At 38.9% G+C, this 26,946-nt stretch overlaps 1 protein-coding gene across 1 annotated transcript in view; it reads left to right on the top strand.

The window, feature by feature from the left end:
- Window positions 1-25,671, top strand: part of pemt (phosphatidylethanolamine N-methyltransferase) — a 64,116-nt gene extending 38,445 nt beyond the window's left edge. Inside the window, exons 4-7 of the mRNA XM_005807355.2 lie at window positions 7,730-7,875; window positions 12,782-12,893; window positions 19,871-19,945; window positions 25,351-25,671. Coding sequence (XP_005807412.1) covers window positions 7,730-7,875; window positions 12,782-12,893; window positions 19,871-19,945; window positions 25,351-25,405 — 388 coding nt within the window. The 3' untranslated portion in view covers window positions 25,406-25,671. The remainder of the gene's footprint in view (window positions 1-7,729; window positions 7,876-12,781; window positions 12,894-19,870; window positions 19,946-25,350) is intronic.
- The last annotated feature ends 1,275 nt before the right edge of the window (window positions 25,672-26,946 follow it).

The raw sequence follows: 26,946 nt of genomic DNA, 5'->3' as shown, positions 1-26,946 counted from the left end.
TGTGTAATGGAGTATAATGCATAGTAATGCAAATTATTATCACCTCAGTGCCTGATAATGTCAAACACATGTTTGGTGATTTAAAAAGCATTAAGGGCCTTTTCACAAGACGTTTATGGAGTATGGCTACAAATTTAGGAATATAAAAATTTAGAGCAATAATGGGATCCAATATTAATCATGCTGTTATGGCCAATAACGGTAGTTAAATATCAGTTATGCTTTTAACACTTTGAACCAACCTAACATCTCTATTCTACACTCACTACAGACACACTCACAGCACTCAGGTGGTTCATTTGGGAGACGAGTAGCACCAATTGCCTGGATCTTGGTTAAATAAAGTCAGTCATCTTAAAGGGGATGAATATTCATGAAGTTGGTTATTTTATGTTAAATAGTTTTATTTAATTACCCTTGTTTTGTAGAAATGTACTTTGTGTTTTGAGCACAGGAGAAGAAATCTTTCCTGAGGAAGCACTACACTGATACTTAATCACACAGACAGAGGATGTGCAAATTGTGCCTCCACTTGCCTAACCAAACGCCACATATACAAAGTTTTACAAGAAGGATACGAGCAATCCAATCTGAGCTACACAGTTACTGCTTTTACAGCAGCCATTATGTTTTATCTCCTCAAGGGCCTGCGTTTCCCAGTGTGAGTCAGTAGTGTGTTCATTCATTTCTCTCTCAGGTAATTGACATCGAATATCACATCCTTTTACTATTACTGACACATTCCTCTCCGCTCTTTCAATTTCAATAGACTTTTTCATTTCGGATGTGGTTTTGTTTCCTTTTCTTTCCTCTGAAAATGTTTTTCTTTTCAAGAATGCATTTCTTGTTTAAGTGCGATGAACCAGTTTATTTATTTTTAGTCGGTGTGTACTGTCATGCTTTGACGACTAATTGAACAATCCTGTAAACTGCTATCTGGTGAAGGACTTTTGCCAAAGCAAGCCATGTCCTTCATTCCTTCCTTCTTTCCATCATTCCTTCCTTAAAAAAATCAAGCAGAGCTCAAATAAAACCAAACAGAACTGCTATGTTTCTTCACATGTCTAACCCTAATGTCCAAACAACTAAAACCCTCTCTTACCTTGGTCAGTGTTCATGTATGTTTGTATAAATCCAACTGTGAAAAACACACAAGCCAGACTGCTACTGGTTTTTGTGGGAAGAGGTGTTAAAAGGCCACTTATTGATGAAGAAGCAGTTTTTTCAAAAGCAACATAAAATGACAGATTACACTTTGCAAATGTGTAATCTGGAAAGATCTAGATACCAAGGGCAAAGATCTAGATACATTTCATCAGACCACCTGCTGTGGTCTGCTGACACATTGATGATAATGGAAGTTTTTTAATGCGGTAGAAACAGGGGGAGGCTTGCGAGCCTGAGAACACCGCCGTAACTGCAGCAGAAAAGGCTTGGAGGTGGCAGCATTATTTGTTGGTATTTTTGCTGCAGGATGGACTGATGCACTTCACAAATAGATGGCGCCGTGAGAAAAGAACATTATGTGAAAATATGGTAGCATCTCAAGTCCATTGGCATTAAAGGCTTTGTGACGAATGGGTCTTCCATTGGAACAATTACTCTAATCTCACCAACAAACTGGCTTTAGAACAACAGAGTTAATGTTTTGGCTTACAAAAACTCACGTATCAGTCGCATAGAAATTTTGTGAGCAGAGTTGAAAAGGTTTATACGAGGAAGGTGATGTACAAATGGGACTCAGTTACTCAAGTCTGTAGGAATGAACCAAAATACCTGCAAACTCCACTATTCTCCACTACTCTGTGAAGCTTGTGGAAGGCAGTGCTTCTTACTTCAAATGGATAAGTATATACAGCTTATTTTGGCACTCATCAAACTGATACTTTCTACAATCCTATCAGACCAAATAGCTTACATCAGGGGTGTCCAAACTTTTTGCAAAGAGGGCCAGATTTGATAAAGTCAAGATGCCTGGGGGCCAATAGTTTGTTCGGACATTTTTTAACTACAAAAGTGTCATGCAAATACACACTGTTATAAAACAATTTTCATTGTCACAATTATCTTTATTTTTCAAATGACAAAATAACCAAATATAAGCCACTCAGGCAACTCTAAAAGCAGAAATTCTGCTTTTCTTTCATATCTGGAGAGTCAGATAACATTGAACAAACTGTATAAAATACCTTAAATTTACATGAGTTTAAAAATATCTTTGCCTCAAGAACATTTTAAACAGGAGTTATAAGTAATGCAAAATTGTCTGTTATTATTAAATTTTAAAACAAGTGAATTTTGCTCTTATCATTTACAATATCTTTCAGAAAGTAATAGTTTGTATCACATCTACAGGTTCATAACCAAATCTTACTCAAGAGTTTAATAAAAATAAGTGCCATAAATCCAGGTGCATAAATGTTCTTTTGGCTCTTCACTGCTGATAGTGACAGACATTGCCGTTCAAAACACTCAGTTTTATGTCCTCAACTCTCAGTGCCACACTGTTACTGCCAGGCAAACATTCGCAAATTCTTGCTTCTTCTCAGGGCAAAATGTTCTCCACCATTTTCATAACACAGTCTTTGATAAATGTATCTTCAGTAAAAGGTTTGCCATGTTTAGCTATTAACATGGCCACTTCGTAGCTTGCTTTGGTGGTATTTTCTTTTGACCCAGGCCCAAAGAAATCGCTGTTGTGATGCCAGTGCAGCTTGGAGCTGCTTCAGTTTTTCAGCACGGTCACTTCCTGTTAGCTTGTTGTATATGTTAGCATGTTTAGTCTGGTAGTGTCTCTTTACGTCAAAATCCTTAAACAAGGCAACCGTCTCATTACAAATTAGACAAGCACAATTGCCTTGATTTTCAGAAAAGAAGTATTGTAATTCCCATCTCTCTTGAAAGCGGCGGCCCTCACTGTAAACTTTCCTCGTTTTCTTTGCAGTGGCCATGGCAGAAATGAGTGGAGAGGGGTTCGCTGCACGGAGGCAGAGACTGATAGTATTAAAGTGGTGCTGCCACCATTTGGTGCTGCCACCATTTGGTGAAAGGAGGAATTACAGTTTCAAGTTTTATGATTTATTTATTCTGTTTCACAGTGCAGGCGGGCCATAAATAATACATTATAAGACTGAAGCTGCGGGCCGTATGAAATCTGACCGCGGGCCGTGATTGGCCCCCGGGCCGGACTTTGGACATGCCTGGCTTACATCTTATGATTTCAACTATGTGTCAAACATATGCAGTTGTATGACCTTAGAGGTCTTTAGATCCTTTGAGGCTCTTTCAAAGTCAGTAGTTTGAGGGAGAACTTCTGTGTAACCGAAAGAACTGGGTTCTTTTGATTAAAACGCAAAATTACCATACAGTCAAAACATTGAAACCAGGTTTATTCACCAATCTGATCAATGGAATTATTTAGTAAAATCATTCAAATGTTGAAGTACCTACATGTAGGAAAATAAACATAGTCAGTGAGACTAAATGCACTGTACTCTGCTTAGCCAGAAGCAGAAATTTTCCGTTCTGTTTATGCTTCACCATTGCCTCTCATTAGTGTAATTATAAGGCTTGAGGGAGATGAACTCACTCAATGCTTTTATTAACAGCTCTAATCAAATTTGTAATATAGGGCTTGTCACATTTAGTAGCACTAAATATAAACATAGAGTATCCTTTCATTGACTGTTGTTGTTTGCAAATGCTGTGCTTAAAAAAAGAACTCATTAGCACATTAGCACACAAAATATTCCCCCAAACATTTCGAGGATGATCAGACTGCTTTTTATTTCTTTGCAAATGTTTTTTTATTTATTATTATTTCTGGTAACTCTCCCATTGATGTCTCCTTGTGGTTAAATCCTGTAATTGTTAGTGCTCTCTTGGAGTAATTTTGGTAAGCTGGACTCTCTCACCACCATTTCATGTTTTCTTTTTTGGTGGATAATGGTTTTCTGATCACCTAAAGCCTTCTTTACATTTTCTAAAACTGACAGATATCAGTAACTTTCTTTCTCAACTGTTTTTGATGCTCCGTAAGTTGGGGAATAATGTGTTGATTTTTAAGATCTTTAAGCATACTTTCTTTTTATACAGGTTCAATCTACAGAACTTCAAAAAAAAAATCTACAGGTAAAATTGAGTGAATGTTTCTGTTTAGTATTAATAATCTTTTTCTACTAAGCCTATTTCTTTCTGAAACTAAAAGTAGGTTGGTGGCCTGAAACATTTATATGCAAAGGACAAAAGAAATCTGAAGGAGGACAAATATTCACTGTAGCACTGTGATTTAAATTATAAAATTGTTATATATTTGACAGTTACATTTTTGTTATTCAAAAGTTGGCCCCCATTTTCATCCAAAGAAATTAGGTACGGAATGGTTCCAGAATGCTTGTTGAAACCTTGAAAAGACAGAAAATGTTGCTGTGAAACCACAGCAACACAACTTTCCTTTTGTTCTGTGTTTTAAAGAGAACTGACTCGCAAACCAAAGCTTTCTACCTTGGCCTTCCCACGCCTCCTCCTCTTCCTCCTCGTATCTCTATTTATTTCTACAACTAGACTTTTTTTTCCCTCTCTCTCTTCCTGAATGGTTCAAAAACAGCATTGAATATGTATAGCCTTTTTCGTAATTTGCCATAATCTGGTGGAACTGCTGTGGTTACATGAATACTCGTCTGAAATTGTTCTTACATTAGAACCGACTCATTGTCCACTGTTATGGTGATTCATCCATTTACAACCGCTGACCACCTGCCCACCGTCCCCATCCTACCAGACCTCTTTTCTAATCCAAATCCCAGCAGTGCACCTGTCCAGACCGTGTTATTCAACAGTCTGCCCAGCAGTGGCTCTTTGTGTCTGACGTGGTACAACAACATGCGCCACATCACATTTCACTTCCTGGTCACCTTTAACAAAGGAAGCGCGCCATAAGAGTCACAGCACAGACCCCGTAACCCAGTTTTCTCCAATTAACCCCAAACCTAGTTTTCACACGGGAGCCATTTTAGGCCCCCAAGTAAAATGCTGCTCACTGCTCCCCACATATGAATGTGGACTCACAACTGTACAACCTGTTCAGTTTTGCGTAATCTAAAAGCGGCGGGCTACTTAGGTTTGTAAAGCAGATTTAGAAAAGCTTAGGGAAGTGTCGACATAAATAAGCAACAATTGATCATATTTAGCTGATAAAGCAGAAGAGACACTTTAAACCAAGTAGAAAGTGAAACAGAGTGCATTTAGATTAAAAGTATTTAATTACGTTGATTCAAGATATTGAGGAGAATATCTGAAAAGTTGTAATAAAATCTGTTGGTTTGTTTACCAGAACTAGACAGGAATAATTATTAATGTTGTAAAACTATTATAAAACATATATATATTTTTGAAGTTTGGCTCTAACACATGTTTTCTCTACACTGTTTCCCTTGATACTACTATTAATTTGTGTAGCTCTAGAGGCCTACATTTTATTCTTCTGTTGTAAAAGCTTCTAAATAATTTTTCTTTTTTAAAGTCATCAGTGTTTGTAGTTAAACCTTTGGAGCCTGGCAGCTGCAGTATTACAGATATTTGTGGAATTGTAAGTCATTGTTAAACAAGCCATTTCATAACAAGAACTGATTGATATGTCGGTTCGCAGACCAGACTCAGTAATTTCTGTTCACTGTTCACCACTCGAATATTCACAGCCACAAACTGTCCGAGCAAAAAATGAGGACACCGTTAAATATTTATAGTTTTCTTACAAAAATTTCAAGTTGTTGTACTCCAGGCATCGCGCCAGTCATTTTAAGGATGCGTATTGGTCCCCAAAACACGATGAAAAGCCGGACACTATCATCAATCAATAAAATCCCCACGGGCCGAACTTAAAAATTGGACGTTATGCCACTAACACTTAGCTTTCGTCAACAACTCAGAGGCGGAAGTCTGAGCTCCACGCAACCCAAGTAATGTTTATTATTATTTATTATTTAGCTCACTGGAACACGGTGTGCTAAATAATTAAACCTAAATTAACGAAGCTTCGAGGCAGGTAAATATTCCTCGAGGAATTTTAATAATCGAGGCACTGGAATCATTCGAGGAATCATTTCAGCCCTAGACCACTTTAACTGAACTCATGATGGACTCCACACAAACACGCCCGCATGCACACACACACACAAACATAAATACATTTGGCTAAAGCATTGGTAATGGATTAATTTTGTGTCTTGCACTTTTCCATGCAACTATCATACGCATATGATGGTTGCATAGACTAATAAGTCTAATAAGACTAATAAGAAATGCGCATCCTGTCAGTTACTTCAAAATTTCTTCATCACTACAGTGTTGTGTTGCTCTGAGCTCCAAAACAAACTGAATCCCAGCAGCAAATCCTCCAGAGTTTAGTGCTTAATGCGTTCGGAGGTAGCATGTTTTCAAAAAGGCATCGCCAAAACCAAACGGAGCCCCTTTTAAAGCAGTCACCGACCCCTCTGTGCGCTTTCGATCCGAGCACCAGATAGAAAATGAAAATGCTTTTACTGCATGACTGCACTTACACAACCCACGACCCTCGCATCATCCGGAGAGAGCAATCAAGAGTGACGTCAAGCAACTTTAAAATGCACTCCGGTAAACAAGCACTCTCTTTTTCCCTCCGAATTCAGCGAACACACTTTCACGCACAAAACAGAACATGCATTAAGAGGAGACTGTGGAGAGTCATGGAAATGTAGCTCTGGTCTTTTGGCAGGGTGTGCACCTGCTGCAGGTGTGCAACTGGCTTGTTGTTCTTTGCATCAAAGAGACAGATTCCACTTGTTCAGTTAAGAAGTAGCGGCGTGTGTTTGATCTGCAGTGCAGTGCTTATGCGGTGTTCAATCTCATGTCAATTAATTATTTTAGAGGTGCGTGTTTATTGAGTGGATATGCAGTGATGGAACAAGGTGCACCTGCTTCATTTCTGAGGGTCTATAAATAGTCAGTATCATGCAAAATTGACTTTTTTGAGCTTTGCAAGTTATAATGTTGTTCTGTCATCAAATTGATGTAAGCACACCTGATCATGTGTTTCAGTCGGGATCAGAAGATGTGCATGGCATTTTTACAAAAGCAAATTTTGGATATATTATCCAGAAAACAGCCAAACAAGGACAGCTTGGGTCTAGCTCTGTCTTTATGTTGACCAATTACTGATATATTTTTGTTCTAACCCCAAAGTCTTGTAGGTTTAGTAATTATATCACATTGCCACATTAAAATTTGAATGCAATTATTATTATGATTTTATTTATTTATTTTACATGCAAAAGGTTCCGGCCAGAACCTTTGTAGTTGCACGTTTCTGGTGTGCCTGTAAATCTGATGCACAAGCAACATCCACAAACAGCAATGGATGACAAAGCTGCTTCTCTTTACCCGCTGGGGGTGAAGAGAAGCAAAGAGGTAAATGAAGTAAAGAGAAAAACTTCATTTTTGCTTCAATAGACAATCTTAATGATTGGTTCTTACATTGAAAATGTTGTTTATTGTGATGCTTCTTGTCCATTGTAAGTTTTGTAAACTGTTTTATGTGGTTCACATCAAATTGCATAACTTTCCCTTTTTTTCAGTTTTAACTGACTGATGATTTCTTTCAATGTCAATATTCAACAAAGGAGACTAAAACATGGTACGCTGTGTCAGTGTAGAACAGTAAATAAAGTTATGCCTCATCTTTGTTGCTGTGCAGTATGACGGTGGTGATGAAGACCCAGGCCAGATGGGCGCTGATGGAGCGGACGGATGTTTTCTACGTCGGGATCTCCCTTATAGTGATGGGAACGGTTCTGGTGGTCAGCAGTTTTCTCGCTCTGGGCTTCACTGGGACGTTTTTAGGTAAATTTCAAGTCGTTTCTGACAGTAAATGTAGAGTGTAACGGTACACATATTTATATGAAAAATATCCATATGGACCTGATGGTCCACATGTAAGCTAAGAGAATGCAGTGCAACGTTCTGTAGCACGACTTTTAGACGTGATACCAAAACTAACACAGTGGACTCCCATCTGTCACTAACTTTCACTCCTTAGAAAAATGAAGATTTTAGCTATTTTAACTTTTTATTTTATTTTATTTTATTTAAAAACCTCAACAATAATCTTCATAGCCTCCATTTTTAATCAACATTAACTAAACAAAAGAGGGTAATAATTAACTGTATGCCTTAAGAGCTCTAATATTTATTTCCAGCTTGATTTTAGAATGTATTTTCACTTATTATTCTCCCTATTATTATTCATGTATTCCATTTTCTTTCCCAATTGCTAATTAGCTTCTTTCTATTCTAAGAAAATATCCTTTCTTTTAGTTTGACAAATGCATGTCAGTGTGTTCAGTGTGAGTACTTGCTCATTGTGATGATTTTCTGTCTTGTCCTGCTGAAAACATTCTGGCATCATTGCAAACAAACACGAGTGCCGCAGCAATGACCACTTGCTAATTCTTGATATGTAGATTGTAGGTCAGGGACCTGAGTGGGAGAGACTCATAAATGACCCAGACTGACTGCCCCATGCTTTTCCTGCCTCGCCCATGTCCTTCACTGGGTTCAGACAGGAGAACCAACAGAAGGGAACAGGAGTCCTCCATGTTTGCATCTCTGGAACGCACCATTTACAGTGGAGATTGGAAGAAGTGGGGGAGTGGATGGCACAAGAGAAGATGTCGCAATTATGCACTGCAGCGACCATTTAAATATTTATAGAAACAAGTGCAGGTGATTGTGAATGAAAGAACAGCAGGAAGCAGTTAAAAAAAAAGGTTGTATTTGTTCCGGTGTAATTATGGCGATTTTAGGAGTAGAAAATTACGTCCCCAGTAAAAGGTGGCGCATGTGGAAAGACAACTGGTCCAGCCTTTTAGCTAGAAGCATGATGTCTTGTACTCCAAATGATGAGTCATTCAAGGATAAAAAGGCTCTGAAATTACGGAAACACACGTGTGCCAAGTCAAAGTATAACAGACAAGGTAGGGCTGAAACCAGAAGTTTGCCTACGGAGAACCAAAGAGCAACACGTTTCCAAAAAACTGAGGAAAGTGGACAAGTCAGAGCAAAAAGTATCCATAGGCAAAGATTCAGATTCTTTCATGTCTCGACGGGCAATTCATTTTACAGCAAGTCACAATAGAAACAACAACGCAGCAACAATTGATTTTTATCTTTAGGTCATGGTACTAAATTCCACTGCTTCAGCCGATGGTGGTTAAAAACACAAAACTGTCGATACTGCTGTTTGTTGCACGATCCTGCACCTTAATTCTGAAGAGAATTTCACTTGAAAAATTAAACACGAAGGTTTCTGTCTGTTGGCAAAATGAACATGAAATATATATTTTTTCTCTTTTATCATCTCATGTGAGGAAAACGTTCGAACTACGAGATGGAAAAAAGAAAAAATTCTGAGACTGAAATCAGAAGTCTCAAATTAAAGATGAGGAAAACAGTCTGAATTCTGAGATGGGGGGGGGAGTTAAAAAAAATCTGACATTAAAGACAATTCTGAGATTAAAATCTCAGATTTCAGAACTAAGATTAAAGTCTGAATTCTGAGATAAAAGTTTACTTCAACCCCAGAATTGTGTGGAAAAAATCTAATTTCTGAGATGGGGAAAAAGTACAAATTCTGAGAAGAAAAAAAAATCACAATTCTGATATAAAAATCTGAAATTTGATAACAAAGTCAGAATTCAGAAATAAAAGTCTGACTTTAACTCAGAATTTGTGGAGAAAAAAAATCAGAATTGTGAGAAAGAAGTCATAATTCTAAGGTGGATGAAAAGTAACAATTCTCAAATTAAAGTCTGGACACTTTAATTTAAGAATTGTGATGTCAAACCCAGTATTGCGAGACAACACTTGACGGAGTGCTTTATGGTTTATATTCTCATTATATTATATTCTTATATTCTCATTTGTGGACAAATTATGATCTTTTGTAGCCACATTTGATACAAGGTAATCAAGTGTCTGATCATCACAGGCTGTCGGCCCATTCCCTCTAAAACCCGTCAGCAAATGGGCTTCCATTCACCAGATTCCCAATCCACCGCTCGGTTCTGCTCGGTGTGAGCATGGGCTTCGTCTGAAGGTTTCTTTTCAGCTCCTGTGACATTTAAGCACAGGACATTCAGGACATGTTCTTCATTAAACGAGTGACCTGAAGATTTAAGCTGCATGGCGCAGGAGCAAAGGCAACTTTCCAGTTTAATTGAAGTCAGGATGCTGCTTTATTGGCCGCTTTTTTTTTTTTTATATATATGCTTGTGCAACAGTAAAGCAGCAAAAACAACATCGTTAAAGTCGCGATTGTCTCCCAGATCTGAATGAAATGCCAGTCGTCACTTTGCGGGTCAGAACAATCGAGGCTGGCTGTATTGTGGGGAGGCCAGGTGAATCTGGGCGTCCGCTGAATGCCAAGCAGTTACGCTTATATAATCACCTTTCTTCTGCGCGCTTTCTGTGCTGTTAAGAAAGAGCATATATAATGAAAAGGCGTTATGTAATCCGGACATTACTGGCCTCCATTTGACAGAAAACGGGGCCAACAGCAACAAATGCATAATTCAGTGGCTTTTTACCTGCTGCGTGTGTGTTTGTGTGTGTGTGTGTGAATGTGAATATTTCTATGTAGGTGGGCAGGGGAGGCATAAGAGAAATATTCAAATGTGCACATCCTGTTGCCCTTATCACAACAACTGGGTCAGATAACATTTGTGTTTGCCTGGGCACAACACTGGGAATTGATTGCATAGCAAAATGTGGTGGGTGTAGGAGCCGCAGTGAGGAGTGTCCTAGTTCAGCTGACCTCATGTCCAACGACGCTAACCGCAAATAAACATCTTAACTAACTTTATCTTCACATGACTGACTTAGAAATACAATCTCTGCTGTTAAAGATGTTCAATCTTTCACTTTATTTTGACTTTCAATGAAGATATTAGCAACCAAACGAATTGTGTAAAATATCAGATGAGAAGCAAAACATGGCAGATTAGTGTTTTGTTTTTTAATAAAAACATAACCGGGATGCAGTTTAAGGGTTACAGCAGCACCTTTAGGTTAGGCTATGTCTGAAAGTGATTTCGAATAATGTACTTTCCAGGCTTATAGTACGAAAACGTGCAGTGAGTGAAATTTTCAAAGATGAGCCACATTTTTAAAGGGCAGCACGTTCCGTAACCGATAGAAGAAGAAAACGCAAAAGGATAAAACGCAGCAACTTTACTGACTTCTTTTGAACTTCTTTGAAAGCCTGTTCAGGTTGGCAGCAGATGTGTCTCCATACTAAAATGGGCTCTTTGCACCTCAGCTTCCGCGTCCGGGGAAAAGCGGCTCAATGTTTTCCGATCTATTGAAAAAGGCTCTTTACACTGGGTATTTGCAGGGCTTGTCCAAGGTAACAATTAATGATGTACATCGATCCGAAGCCCCAACAAGTAGCTGGAGAAAGGTTTTAAGATGTTCGCCTCGTTATACACAGATACGAAGGTGAGTTTTACTTTCTTTAAACTTTGTGGCTAACATTAGCTTTAGCTTATGCTAGACATTTTTCTTGTAAAAATGTGCTATTTAAGTATATAAACATTTTTCATCATTCATTAACGGACAATGTTTTTTACCTTATTTTCAAGTATATTACATGTGTTTATTGTCGTTAGTGTCAGAGACCAAGTAACGGTGGATTTTACGGTTCAGGCTTTTTGTTTCTGAAGCCTGAGGAACAACAAGCCCATTGCTTAGCAGTAGAGCAGCTCTGGTGTCGGAATTCTAGTTCAGCTGACGGTTCAGGTTCAGAGTTGTTGCTTTTAGAAAAATATGGCCGTGTTCCTGAAGGTCTCCGTGTTATTTCGCTTTATTAGTTTTGCATGCTTCTTGTGAAGCAGGACGGTGTTTACAGCAGTGTGTACAGGCAGATCAGTAGCTCGGCTGTCTGGCTCTGGTCTGCTCTCTGGTTCCCATAAACTCTCGTTCAGGCTGAATACAGAAGTGAGTCCATGGTAATAACACAGGAAGCTCCTTTACCTTCTTCTTTAGGCTGAAGAAGTTGATCCGGAGTGAAGGCTGTAAACTTTGCTGTGCGGCGTTAGCTTTAACTGGTAGCGACGAATATTTACAAACCATCGTCTTCTTAATTCAGGACCGTTTGAAATCCATGAAAACTTAACAGCCCATTATATTAGGAAGACAACAATGTTCATAGTATTGTTTTATTTGCGTCTGAAATAAGACTTTGTCTTTTCTAGCTGTCATGGTAACTCAAAGCGGAAAAAAGAGAGCCGCATTTGCGCATGCGGTTGTGACGTCAGTGCGGCAGGTGCAAAGAGCCCAAAACTGCCTTTTTAAAATCCTTCCTGCTGAACACTTTCCAGCTGACTGGTCACTGGTAAGGCCGGCCAGGCTTAAAATGGGCCCTAATCGGTCAGCAGACGATTTCCCAATCCATCTCTAAATAGTGCCAAGTAGAGATGGAACATACACACACACACCCACACACACACACACCCCAAAACAAATGCATAAGAGAAAATAATGCTTCCAGAGTGCTGCTAGCGTTATAAATGTAAAACTGTTTTTACGTGATCATCGCCATTAAAAATACATTTGACGGAATTCAACGTTCAGTCAAAACATCAAAAAAGTAAATAAAAATCCAGTTGAACTTTGTTGTCATTTAGCTGTTTGTGATTTTGTTTGTTTTAAAGAAATCCTTTAATCCAATGTTTCTGTGTTTTTTGTGTAGGCGACTACTTTGGCATCCTGATGGATGAGAAGGTGACCGGTTTCCCCTTCAGCGTCGTAGAGAACCCGATGTATTGGGGCAGCACAGCCAACTACCTCGGCCTCGCGCTCATGTAAGTACAGTAAATGTTGCCAGCTTTCTACCGATGTTCTTGTTGCAAACATTTCGCTGTGAATCACCACCTTGAAAGTTTGCCGCCCCGAGACGATGAAACTCCAGCAGAGTTGATGCGTTTGGCCGGCCAGAACGGCACCGTCGTACGTCAGACGGCATTCTAAATGAGGAGAGCGCACGCATAATTGATGAACTCCCGACCTAAAAATGGCACTTGCTGTTGTTCTCCGAGTTGCAAATCATGGCTGAAAAACGTAGCAAGGTAAAATAAGTTTTACGTGTGGCCCCAGTCTCCATGGCAACTGTGACAACACGGCTGGGAGATTAGAGTGTGTGGTTGCTAGGCAAGCTTTTATGGAGTTGATGAACCAGACTAATAAAAGCTGCGAGTCTCCTTTCCCCCTCTCTCTTCTTCATCACTTTTTTCCCCTCCTCATTGCTGTTAAGACTAGTCTGGATTAGGGACGCTTTCTTACACCTCTACTTAATGTTGCTATTTTCAAATGTCTCTCCTTTTTCTTGCTTGCTCAGTTTTAAATGCAAAACTTCATACTTAGTAGCATCGTTGTAAAATGTATTAAAACCCTCACAAATTTTCTTTTTCATTGTGTGCATAGTCAAACCAAAACTTTGAGTCGAGAAAGAACAATGAATTGAATAACAATAATTTAAAGTAATTTGATTAAACGCAGGGACTTCAGGTAGTAATAGCTATTATTATTTTGTAAATATTTCCCAAAATGCTAAGCAACATGGCCTAAGATTTCATTTATAAAAACAGTGAAAAGGGGAAACTGCCATGGGAGTGAAAACCTTTTAGAGGCTTTGTAGGTAAGAGGGTCTGTAGTGGGCTTAAAGAAAATGTAAAGTTGGATATCATTTGTGTCAAAATTAAATTTGATCTCGAAATTATGGAAGGCATCACCAACAGGAAGTAGATACGTGACCGACAAAACAGGACAGAGGAAGAACACCTGCAGTACATGAAAATATTGATTTATACTAGTGCCAGAACTTTAACGTGTTAGTTTCCATTAATTAATTACATAGATTTTAAGGCGCAAAAATTATAAAAGTGATTAATCACTTTTATAATTTTTAAACATACTAAAGTCCCGAGTTGGAACCTTTGTATTCCCGTTTCTGGTGTGGCCATAAATCTAACACACAAGCTAACAACAGTGCTAGACGAAGAAGCTACGTCAATCTGGTGGAGTGACAATTACAACAATGCTTTTTTTTGTGTGTGTTTATGGATTTTTAAGCATCATCACATTGAGTTTGTTGTTGCTACAATGAATCTCAATTCTTATAATGCTAAACAAAGTCCACAATAACCATCAAGGACAGGATAAATGGCTATTCAAATGGTGAGAAAATGAAGTCACTTTAGTTGGACAGATGTCCTTTCTGTAATACGTTGGCCGGTTTTTAAATTTTGCGAATAACCTCATTTAGTGATTTTAGACATCTTTTTAATTGTATAAAGAAATTGTGGCTGCACAGTTTTGTGGTTGGTAGCACGGTTGCCTTGCAACAAGAAGGTCCTGGGTTTGCATTGTCTTTCTGAATGGAGTTTGCATGTTCTTCCCACACGCTTTTTATCACTACTTAAATTTCTCATTGAATTAATTTTCTAAATCATGTTATCACTAATAAAGAATAACCTTAGGAGCGTTTTTGCTTACTTTGAGTGAATGGCTTGAGGCTGTAGAAAGATAAAAGCCTCTCTGTTAGCCCTCGAAACCCATCAGCTTTTTCTCTCCTGTTTGTGCGAACTGGCCACTAAATGAGCCCACACCTGTTAGAAAATGTACTGAAAATGTTGCATTAAGACAAGCTGAACAGAGCAGTGTATATCAAATGGAATCTAAATATAGCTGCTTCATGTTTTTCCATTTAGTGACTAAATATTTGATTATTTTTTTTTAGATTATGTCAACAAACTGGTGAAGTAGGGCTTTATTTTTTAGCCAACAGGTATTAGTACCAACATGTCCAGTAAACAATCATTTTCAGAACTACATTTGCAATAATCTAATTTTATTTTCAAAATGTAGGAAAATTTAAGTTAAAGTACTTCATTTGTAAACAGAAGGGTTTTGTAATTGATCTGTTTTGTGGTGACACTTTGAAATGTGGAGCATCTGGTGAAGCCTTACCTTATGATGTCCAACAGACATCACAGCTGATAAAATGCATCTAATTAAAATAGATCTGTTATTAAAAGCCTAATTCACAGCAGACTCTCAGAAACTATAACACAGTGAAGTACATTCTAAATTGGCTTGGCTTATAGTTCATACAATTAAGTCCATAATTACTCAGTTTTCCAAAATGATTTATGTTAATGTCTGGGTTTCCCTGGCAAATTGAGCATAAAAACATAAGAGAACCTACTGTAGCTTTCTAGTATATAGTATTCAGATGTTGAGTGATGTTGTGGAAATTCTACAATCACCTTGGTTTTTAGTTGTTGCGCACCCCCTCCCCTTCCCTTCACTCTACTTTGCTCCTTTTTGAAAGGTTTGTTTTATTAAAACCGTCTTCGCTGAGTCCATTACAGCTGTGGTCAGTTGTATCAGAGACATTCATCATGTGGTGGGGTCTCCGAGAGAGACGGAACAAAGATCACTCTGCGCTCTGGGCCACATCACGCCCTCACACTCTGGGCTACCATGTTGGTGCGCAGCTACATAAGCACTGGCTTGATTGGGAATCTGATTGGCTGGAGAAAAAGGAGTGTTTTGTAGTATTGATAGTATTGATCAGCGCTAGTAAATCACTGTCGTTTTGACAACAATGGCTATTGCCCTTTTAGTGTTAAAATGTCCCTCTGGGTATAGTTGTTTTTCTTGTTGGTGATAGATCCTGAGGTCATTAAATTTGGAAATTTTCCATTTGTTTCCTGATAACTAAAGTAACAAGCAAGTAAAGATCATTTTGCTCCACTTGCCATTTTGTACCGTTGTAGTTTTGCTTGATTCTTATCCAACTCATGCTTCTCCGCGTGTCGTCGGCTGCACGGGCAAAAATTCTGAAATAAAAACAGAAAGGTCAACCAGCTTATGATCGACTGGTTGACATATTCAGACACTATGTATTGTCACATTCTTAAAATAATGGCCTAAGTCTTTTTTTTTGTGCTAAAGTTGGAATTTTAGGAGAGAAAAAAAATCACCTTTGTCTTTCTAAAAAATATTTTGGGCAAGAAAAAAAAGATCACTATTGGCTAAAAATTGACCATTATTTTGGGATGGTGATGACTGTATGTTCATTTATGTTCTAAGACATTCTTTTCCATAAAAAAGTTACATGAGATTACTTATACCAAAAATAACATACAAATCAATGGGAGAATAATAAAATTCTAATGTCACATTTTGTTAATTTGCCTTTCCCCAAAGTGGGAGCTCTGCTGTTTCTGGATCAGGTGATAATGAGCTTGTACTGAGAATCACACTGAGTCACACAGCGTGAAAGAAAATGAAAGGGGCAACTTTTAAATAGGATTTCAGTTCCATTGTCACTTCCTTGCCGCTTTCCAAGCGGAAGTGGAAATTCAGGGAGTGTTTCTGTCAACTAAATGGACATAACGTGGCACAATCAAGTCAACCGGCGGCGACCAGGTTTGGTCATAATATTTGTACTAACGGGGGTTTGGAAGTGGGTCAGTAGCACAAAGAAACCATGAAACGAGGTCCGCTGACTCATGGCGTCAGATTGGTCCGTCTGAATAAGTGGGAGGCGAATGTTGTGCATAACATCTGAAGCTGACTGAAGCCATGAGAGGAATGTAATCGCAGCTGTTCCATCGCTGACATAGAAATCAAAGTCATGTGAAAACACTTTAAATGCAAATGTATTGTACCAATGTCTGCATTAATATTATAGTATCAATGCAGTATCAAGTAGTTTTGGTCTAGTTTCTAGTGCAAATATCTTGGCAGACTTGAAATACCTACAGTACTGTAGTTACAAGTAACTTTTTAGCAAGCTGTAGATCAGGGATGTCAAACTCCAGTCCTCAAGGGCCGCTGTCCTGCAACTTTTAGATGTGCCTCTGCTGCACCACACCTGACTAGAATAATTAGGTCAGTAAGGCTCTGGAGAACTGATCTACACAAGGAGGAGGTCATTAAGCCATTTCATTCCAGTGTTTTGTACCTGTGGCACATCTAAAAACTGCAGGACAGCGGCCCTCGAGGCCTGGAGTTTGACACCTGTGATCTAGAGGCTTGTTTTTAGTCAATAATTCCTTAATACTGATGAAGAACTACTTATTCCAATGGGAGATTATTTAACTTGTAACAAGACATTTTAGGTTATAAGCTAATTCAACTGCCAATAGAACAAGTACATTTTCATCAATATTAAGAAATTATTGACTTAAAACGAGCCTCTATATCAGGGGTGCCCAAAGTCCTCGAGGGCCGGCATCCTGCACATTTCAGTTCTCTCCCTGGTGGTAATAACAAGCTTTTCAGCATGTCACTGTTCTTCTTAGGCCTCTAATGAGCCGTCATTTGATCCAGGTGCGTTAAACCAAAGAGAGAACTAAAACATGCAGGATGCCGGCCCTCAAGGACCGACTTTGGGCACCTCTGCTCTATATCTTGTTGAAAAGTTACTTTTAAGTTGCTTGGTCTTGGGTGCTGTTGTGGCGCAGAGGCAAAGCACAACCCACGTATTGAGGCCTTAGTCCTCGTGGCGGTGGTCACAGGTTTGATTCCTGGCCTGGTGAGATTTGCCGCATGTCTTCCCCTTCTCTCATTGCATCTTCAAATTCCTTTAGTTCCTGCACCTCTGTTTAGGCATCGTGTACTGCTGGTTGATTTTTGAAGAGCTACAAAAAGTTACACGGCTGCATCCCAGCAGTTTTGCTGTTCCCATGTTGGGTAGACCCCTTTTGGATTCCGTTACATGAGTCTTGATCAGCAGATATTTTACCGCCAATTCTGCTTCAAACTAAAGGGAATAACAGCAACTGGATGTAGAGTTTATCATCTACTTCTCAATGTAAAGGTGAACTTTGGAGGCATTAACAGGCAGGTTGATTGGTGTTCCTTGTTCTCCCCAAAATCCATACACTATGAGCCTTAATGGCCTTTGTTTATGTTAATCTGTACAATCTGAGATGTGGACACATGACAGCGATGTGTGCCGCAGCTGACTGATGACAGTTGCTGATTTAGGGAACATAGATAGCAACGCTGCAGAGCAGCAGAGCCACTCATCTCCCTCAGCCTGCAGCCTGATCTTCTGCCACACGTTTGGCCTGGATGTTGTTTAGGAGAGCATTGGCTGCAGACATCTTAATGTTTGTGTTAGACAAGGAGTTATTGTATTTTTGGTTTGCTGATTTTGGTTAGGGGTTTCTGCAAAGATTACTTTGTTTGTTATTATGACCTTTACCCACACTAAAGCAACTTTCAGAGTCGTTCTGCTTGCACAATTTATCTGTGAAACAAGTTACCATGCCGACCTCGTGCCTGTAGTGAGTTGGCTGACCTGTCACCTACTAAAACCATCTGCTAAACTGGTGACCAGCTAAGACAGCCAGCAATAGCCTTCACATTTTCTGTTAAGGCTAACGCTAGTATCTAATCCATGAAGAGTAAGCTGATTTTGGCCATCTTTAAAAAGCTCCGGTCTTAATTTACTTTCTTGGAAAAAGAATTAAACTGTCATGCAAATTGTGAGTTAAATTGAAAAATGTTACAAAAGAAGGGGGAAAAAAAAGAAAAAAGAAAATTCAAATTAGCCATGTTTCCATCTACTGGTTTGGAGCAAATCAACCAGGCTACGCAAAACGTAATTTCATCTGACGTTGACGCTACACATGGCTGCACTAAACAGCAGCCATGCACTACATCCACTAAAAAAATAATAAGAGCCTTTTACTGCGTCTGGAAAAACACGATATCACATTCATTCACCCACTCATTTGTCGTTATTGCCTCTGATGTACATCCCTACATCAAACCTCTGAGTCGGAGGTTTGAACTTAACCATTTTTCTGAGTTTTGTTCCTCTGGTAAGGCACAGATTCACCAGTGGATGAGGGAGGAAGTTATTTGGAATTTTGACAAACTTTTTTTTTTTTTTACAAACTTTTGTAATGTGATACTTCACAATGCGCATAAAAACACATTGATGGAAACACAGTTAGTGAGACCCGTTTGAGATGGAACATTGGTGAAGTGGCCAGAGGACTCAAAAATCAACCCGAGTGGTTAATTTAAACAGCTCATCCAAAAAGTCACTAAAGAATCCAGAGAAGCATTTAAAGAACCAAGGTAGCTTTACCTCTGGACTCCAGGAACAAATAATAATCTTTAGTGATATAAAAAAACTGATGATACTGTGAATGTGTTTTGTCAAGTGACTCATTACAGATCACAAACTCTTTAAAGAATGGGATTTTTTTTTTTTTTAAGAATTGAAACTATTCCTTTCACTGGCAAATCACTTCTTGCTCCATGTTTTTTCAATGGCCACCTTGTTGCTCGAAATAGTTCCAGACGTTTTGGGTGAAAATGAATTTACAAAATATGAAGCATACTTTTCTCTTTTTTTTTCATTTATTCAAAAACTATCCTTTTCAAATTACATCCTCCCTCCACAAAAAGCTATTTACTTTGGCCAAAATTATGCTGTTTTATAACTAATGGTTTTTGCACGTCAGTCACACCTGTCCATTATGAGTTATAGATTTTTTTTGTTGTCACTGAATGAATCTTTTTTTTTTCATATGCGGCTGCATTCTGATCACTTCCACATACACATAAAGATCTTGTTGTTCCATCGAAATCTGTGTCACATTTCTCATCTGCAATATGTAGGACAGATAGTTCTTAAGTCTTTTCTTGTCTATGTGTCCCAGTGAAGTTAAATAAGGATCTCCTTCGGTCTCAGGGATGTCGTCATACCCTCTTATCTTACTTCTGTTTTTCTCCCTGGTTCTGTCTCCAGTGGTGCCAGTCCTGTTGGGTTAGTCCTTACTGCCATGGTGGCCCTGGCTTACAAAGTGGCCATAAAATTCGAAGGGTAAGTCTCAAAAGCCTTGTTGTCATTTCTCACAAATGTATTAGAGTTATTAATATTTGTATCGGTTCCAGATGGGGTTTTGTGACAATGTGCCTGATCCATAAGGGCAGAATAGCCTATATTTGTGTCCCTATATTAATCATCATCAGAGTTTGACATTAATTTAAATGTCATGAAACGTTAAAATTTACTTTATTTTGAAAAAGCAACACTGTCTGTGTATTTTCTGGCGTAACACCGGCATCCACCTGTTTAGCTGCACTGTTTCAGGAGATGTGGAGGAAAAACCCCCCAGCTGATTATCACACCGGGTTTTATTGGGTGTTCACATGTGTTTATTTTGGTTTTGGACAATGAATTGAAAGTTTTAAGTAAGCACATGGCACACTAACATCTCCCAACACGTCACTCAACCCACGCCGGTAAAGTGAGTTAGAAAAAAAGATACTTCAATAATGACATCCACCATGAAAATGCAGGTGGGAAAAAAATCCATGTTCTATTGTTCTAACATATGATTCATAAGTATTTTGAAATCATTTTAAAGTTCGTCTCCACAGAGAATAAGTAGCAACAAAACTGAAACAAACCAGCCAGACAATAGTTCTAGAAGTGGTATGAGGGCTCTGTGAACAGGTGTGGGTGTACGTAAGGCTTGCTGTAGGTTTTTATTTATTTTTTATTTTTGCTTCTGTCAGTAAAACGGAGACGTCTCGATGACTGACTTGGGTTGGCAGGCTTCTCAATTTTCTGTTGGCTGAAGAAAATTCCCTGCTGTACCGAAAGTGTTGCTTTAGGTTACTGAGTGCTTTTGAGAAGAGGCTGTATCCGTCGATTCAAACACAGACGGACCTGCAAGTTTTCAGTCTCGCAAAAGCATCTACACCCCTAAGACATTAAAAAAAACAAAATAATCTCAGTAAAACACAATGAAGTTTGCAGTTTACAGAGATTCAAGGGACTCAAATTAACTCGAAAGAGGAAATTTGTGCAAAGTTTTGCTCCCTTTTTGTACACTCCGCTTTTACCCTGTGGCTAATTAAAATTATTTATATCTCAAAACCAAGATTTAAGAAGGAGTGTGATTTTCTGTATTATTTGCTGCTACATGCAAACTGAAGATGTGCAGGTACCAGATTTAACCACACGCTGCAATGAAGGGAGCCGTGTGCTATATTTGTCTAACGTGTGCCTCACTGATTCTCAACAGTACTATTAGTTAAGAGGTGCGTGCGTGCGTGCGTGCGTGCGTGCGTGTGGCTAAGGGAATATTACCTCACACAGTGATTCGAGTTGGTAAGTATCACCAGTGTGAGAGAGGCAGGAACCCAGCAGAGAACAAGGTGGTGATGAAGTGAATCCCATGCAGCCCAGTCAGCTCACAACCGTCATAAATCTAGGAGAAAAGAGGTGATGATTAGTCGAATATAGGTTAAAAAAATATGTTTTTGTACCTCAGGAATTTAAAGAGCAAATATTTCTGTACGTTTGTGGGTGGCACAAGTAGGTCAATGTTTGTGTTTAGTTCAGAGTGGCCTTATCAACCAACACAGCCATAGAAACGGGTAAAGTTTTCTCACTTATTCCTGCATGTCAGCTGGAAGAATATGTTCTCTTGTTGTAACCTCAGCTGTCATGTATTCTTTTGCTCGAGTTTAAGATTTCATTTCTCAACTCCTGGTTTTATTTTTCAAAAAGTGATAAAAATGATCACAAACTGCAAAACCAAACTGCAAACTAAAACCAAATATATTAAATTTTGTAATCTTTAGTCCTAATAAATTTTTTTTCTTGTCCATTGCAGAGTAATTTTATTCATAAATCTGAAAACATGCTGAAGTCCTTAAACCAAAATTGTTTCCAAAGTAGTCCTGCGATTAAATAACTCTTCACAGATCAGCATTCAGCAGAGTAAAAATGGGCTTTCTATTTTCGGAATTGAATTTTAAAACATCTCTAATCCTCTTGACTGAACTCCTGCAGCTTCAGTGCAACATTGTTGGATTATAAAAGTTAATTTCCATTTAAACAGTGTAGAATTTGACTTGTGGACAAAATCGGTAACATAAAATGTTACTGAATCTGTAAAGTTACTTTGAGTTTTGACCTTAATCCCAGTTCTCTCCATCGACAGTGTTTTCTGATTTCATAAGTCGTAGTTTTTATTAACTGATGTTGTGTCAAAATAAAATCAGGAGTTTAATTAGAGGAGCTCTTAGTTGTTAAAAAGCACCAGCTGTTAATGAACTGCGTTTCAATCCAAATTTCACCTAATTCATTCGCAATCTGTCAGCAGAGACAAAGATATGTGAAGCAGAGCGGCTGGCTTTAGAAACCTGCCTCTTTGCTTTCATCTCGTCTTTCTTTAGAGGCTCTTTTTGCGAACGTTAAAAGTTTTCTAGTTAGTACATTTTATGTTACTGGTTGTGCAATGTGACCTAAATCTGCTATGACCTGCTTCTGCACATCTGAGCTCACAGAAAAAAGTTAAAATAAGAACCTTTAGGTAAGGAGAAATACAATGAGTTTCTGCCACTCAGCAGGTAACATACAGTCACATCACATCCAGCTGTTTGATGTAAATCACAAACTGAGATATATTGCAGGCACAGTCGTGATATAAAGAAAGCACCTTGAAAAACTCTGTGTTTTTCAAACTCAGTGTGGACAGATTTGAAATGGGTCTAGATCCAAATCAGGTCTGGTGTGTAAACCTAGTTATTCTACCTGACTAAATCTAACCTGCACATCTTCCCATATTGCTATGGGGGAATGATTTCCGTTTATTGAGGTTTACAGACGATCCTCAATCTCTCTTGAGGTCCCAACCAAGCATTTCAACTGAGGTTAGGGTCTGGATTTTGACTGGACTGCTGCAACAACTTTAGGCTTCTTTTTGAGCCAGTCTGCTATGGCTTTGTTGATGTGAGTAAGGTCATTGATGACCCTGTTTTGGCTCAGCTTCTTCTGTCAAATAGATTGGCTCACATATGGCTCTAGATTACTTTGGTACACACTTACTGGTCAACAGAATGGCTAGTGAACAGACCCAGCCTGTCATGTGTACAACACCAGGCTTGACACTTGGGATGAGGTGCTTGTGTTTGGTTTTACACCAAACCTGGCATTTTGTATTAAAACCAAACATCTCTACTTTGGTTTTACCTGTACCGAGCTCTACCACCAGAACCAGCATGAAAATTCAACTCCTTAGGGACTATTTGACCAGCACTGACATGGTTTTAGGCAAAATACTGCAGAACCAATCAAATTTACACTAAAGTGTCACAATTCACACAGAAAACCTATATAGAACCCTCTAAACTCTATTTACAGTTTATCAACTAAAAGACATTGACTTTGAGTTTAGCTACATTTTAACTTTTGTAAATCTGAAGCTCTACAGGAGTGGTCTTTTTTTTTTTTTTACCATGACTGTATATTTGCTACTACATTCTAACTCATACATGCATATTGTCTGACAATCACAAGCACATGTGTCAGAATATATGGGTGTTTGCCCAGTGTACCAAGACACACTGAACAGGGAGCACTAATCTACATTCTTTATGAACATACCAACATAACACGCAAAGCCATAATAAACAAAGCTAAGAGAAAATGACAGAGTATCCATGTAAATACTGAGCAATAAATTACTTTTCATGAACTCCTTTTGCCTGTTTCCTTCCTCATCAGGGTTGTCTTGTTTGCTTAACTCGCATCCTCTGAACATCAAGCAGCAATGGCAGCAAGGTGCTCAATCAGCTTTCCCAAGATGAGGCGTTCAGGCTGACCGACAAGTGTAGGAAAACCAACATTGAATCTCAAATTCAACGCTACGCTAGTCTTCGTGCCGATTAAAGCAATCCATGTGTAAGAAGATTTAATATTGGGCAACAGGAGCGGGTCACGACTGTGACGCCGGTCAGCCACGGTGTCATTTTTCGCCCACTGGGGAGCTAAAGATTTAACCACACGCTGCGCTGATTACGGGAGCCGTGTGCTATATTTGTCTAACGTGTGTCTCACTGATTCTCAGTAGTGCTATTAGTTAAGATGTATGAGTGTGTGTGGCTAAGGGAATATTACCTCACACAGTGATTCGAGTTGGTAAGAATCACCAGTGTGAGAGAGGCAGGGGGCCAGCAGAGAACAGGTGGTGATGAAGTGAATCCCGTGCAGCCCAGTCAGCTCACAACCGTCATAAATCTAGGAGGAGAGAGAAATGTTGGTTAAAAAAACACTTTGTGAATATTAAAATTGACTTTTTATTCCTACTTATTCATCTTTTGGTTTCTGTAGTTGCTCCTAATTAGGTGTAATTAGGAGCAATTACACCTAATTGCTCCTAATTAGGTGTAATAAGCAAAGGCAAGGAAAATTCTGATCATTTGAATCAGTTTTTCACATTCATCACTTGACGTCTTAAAGCTCAGAATTTCAAAATACAAAAACTTAAAGAACAAATCCAGCTCAATGTTTTATTTATTATTATGAAAAGAAAATAAATCTGTAGATGTCTGTGGGTGGCAAAAGTAGGTCAATGTTTGTTTAGTTCAGGTTAGCCTTGGTAACACAGCTATAGAAACGTTTCCAGTTTTCCCATTTAGTCCTGAATATCAGCCGGAAGAATATGTTCTCTTTTTGTAACCTTCGTGTCATGTATTCTTTAACCAGAAGTTACAATTTAATTTCTAAAGCCATGGTTTTATTTTTCTTGAAGTAATCAAACATTCTACAAACTGAGGAGTTTTTTGCCTTCTCATTTAGAAGTTGGATTTTCTGATCTTTGCTATGAAATTGGCTAGTTTATTTAAGAGTTTACCAGAGATTGTAAAACAATCTTGCTGCAAGGATGCTAAAGTAATACATTTTTTTTCTTTATTCAAGCAGTTTCATTTCTGACCCTCTAAAGCCTATGTTTAGATTTATAGGGGGACCAGAAGCTAACACTGTTTGGGAGCAGATTATCTGAGTTCCCTTTTACTAAACTAAGAGGTACATGGGTACTCTTACTTGCTAATATTATTTCCTCATATTTAGTTGTGTCCAATATCCCTTCAAAAGAATAAAATGTAAGCAAATGTGACTAAAATTTCTCGTAAGATGATATGTCTGTAGATCAAACGAAACCATGAGTCTCCCACACATTCTCCAAATGTGTCAAGTTCTTCAGAAGTCCGGTTCAGGTGTGTCAGCCACGTGCCACGGAAATGATATCTTGCACACATATTGTCCCCGTCAGCAAGGGAAACCCGGAGACATCTTCCTATCACACGCTCCTGCACCCTTGAGCTCCGCCACGGTTCGCTACACACATACAACCTCCTGGCACCGTGTGGTACAGCGTTCCCTTCCCGCATTTATTGTCCTACTGCATGTTTGTTCTCCTGTATTTGCAGACCATTCACGGAGCAGATCTATCTGCAGAGAAATCAGCGCCGCAAACACGAGTGATCGCATCCCTCACCTGCTGGTGGGGCGGCTGAGGATTCCCATCCGGGCGCGTGGACGGACGCACACCGGCTGTAGGCGTTGATGGACTGCTTGAGCGGAAACGCAGGGAAATGTGTGCTGGTGCGACTTATTTCTTAAAATGAATCAGGAAGCTTAAAGCTGCACAATGTAATTCTTATAGCTTTTACTTACAACTCTGGAAAAAATGAAGAGACCACTGCACTGAGTCCCATTGAAAACCTCCTGGTTTTTCCACCAAATATTGATTTCTGAACTCTTCTTGAGTTAAAACATTAGTATTGTTGTTTCTAAATGAATATCAACTTTTTTTGTCTTTGCATTATTTATGTTCTGAAAGCGCTGCATATATTTTTGTTATTTTGACCATTTCTCATTTTCTGCAAGTAAACACAAAATATTTGCTTGGAATTTCGGAGACATATTGTCAGTAGTTCATGGAATAAAAGAACAATGTTCATTTTACTCAAACATTTACCTATAACAAGTAAAATCAGAGAAACTGGTCATTTTAGTGGTTTCTTAATTTTTTCCCAGAGCTGTGTTTATTAAAATTATCAGTATGTTGTAACAGTATAATGTAGGACAGATAATCTGTGAAAATATTGATCTCCTCTGCCTTCTCTCAACGCTCTCAGTACTAACTGCAGACATACACCAACTCAATCAGAAACAACCAATCAGAGCCAGGAGGAGGGTCTTAGTGCTGCCAACAACGCTTCACCACAACATAAACTGCCACGAATGCTAATGCTAGTTAGCATAGCCTCTTTTGACAGCAGATAAACGGCTTATCTGTAACAGTAAGCTGTTTCTCCACCATTAGCACATCTAGTATTGAGTTTATAATGTTGATTGACAGCTCTAAGCCCCTCCTCTTGGCTGTGATTGGTTGTTTTTGACCGGGAGCGGTGTATTTCTTCAGACAGCTTCAGACAGGGTTGACATGTAAAATGCTACATGGGCATGAATACTTACCAAGGCACTGTAGCTGCTTTGTTGAAGCAAATCACCATGAATGCAGACCTCATCCAACAATAGAAGAGTCACAATGCCAGCGCGGTGACATCACCTCGTTCCCCACAAAAGGAAACTTCCAGACGATAAAACCGCCACGTCTCCCTGTGATTCTTTGATTTCCTCCCTCCGTATTCCTCTCCTGCGTCCTCACAGCGCTGACACTGTGAAATCCATTATCGCTCAGCACCTGGACATTTTTTTGAACAGCAGGCTAATACTGAATGGCTTCTAGGAAAAGACAGACTTTTAGGGAAATGATGATAAAAAAGAAAGAGACATATTTGACGTTATGCAACAGTTTCCGCTCAGGCTGTTTCCACTGACTTCCAACAGCAACTTGAAAAGGTCACCTCTAACAAGGACCAGCAAAGTTAAGATGCTTTCACCTACAGTGGGCCGTTGTGTATTAGGGCCGTTGTAGATAAGAGAAGAAAAAATACATTTCTTCCAAATATTTCTAGATTATTTTTCACATATTTACAAGAAAAATCCTAAATTCCAAA

The sequence above is a fragment of the Xiphophorus maculatus genome, chromosome 10 (assembly GCF_002775205.1).
Source record: "Xiphophorus maculatus strain JP 163 A chromosome 10, X_maculatus-5.0-male, whole genome shotgun sequence".
Classification (NCBI taxonomy): Eukaryota; Metazoa; Chordata; class Actinopteri; order Cyprinodontiformes; family Poeciliidae; genus Xiphophorus; species Xiphophorus maculatus.
This window is presented reverse-complemented; position numbering and strand designations above follow the sequence as displayed.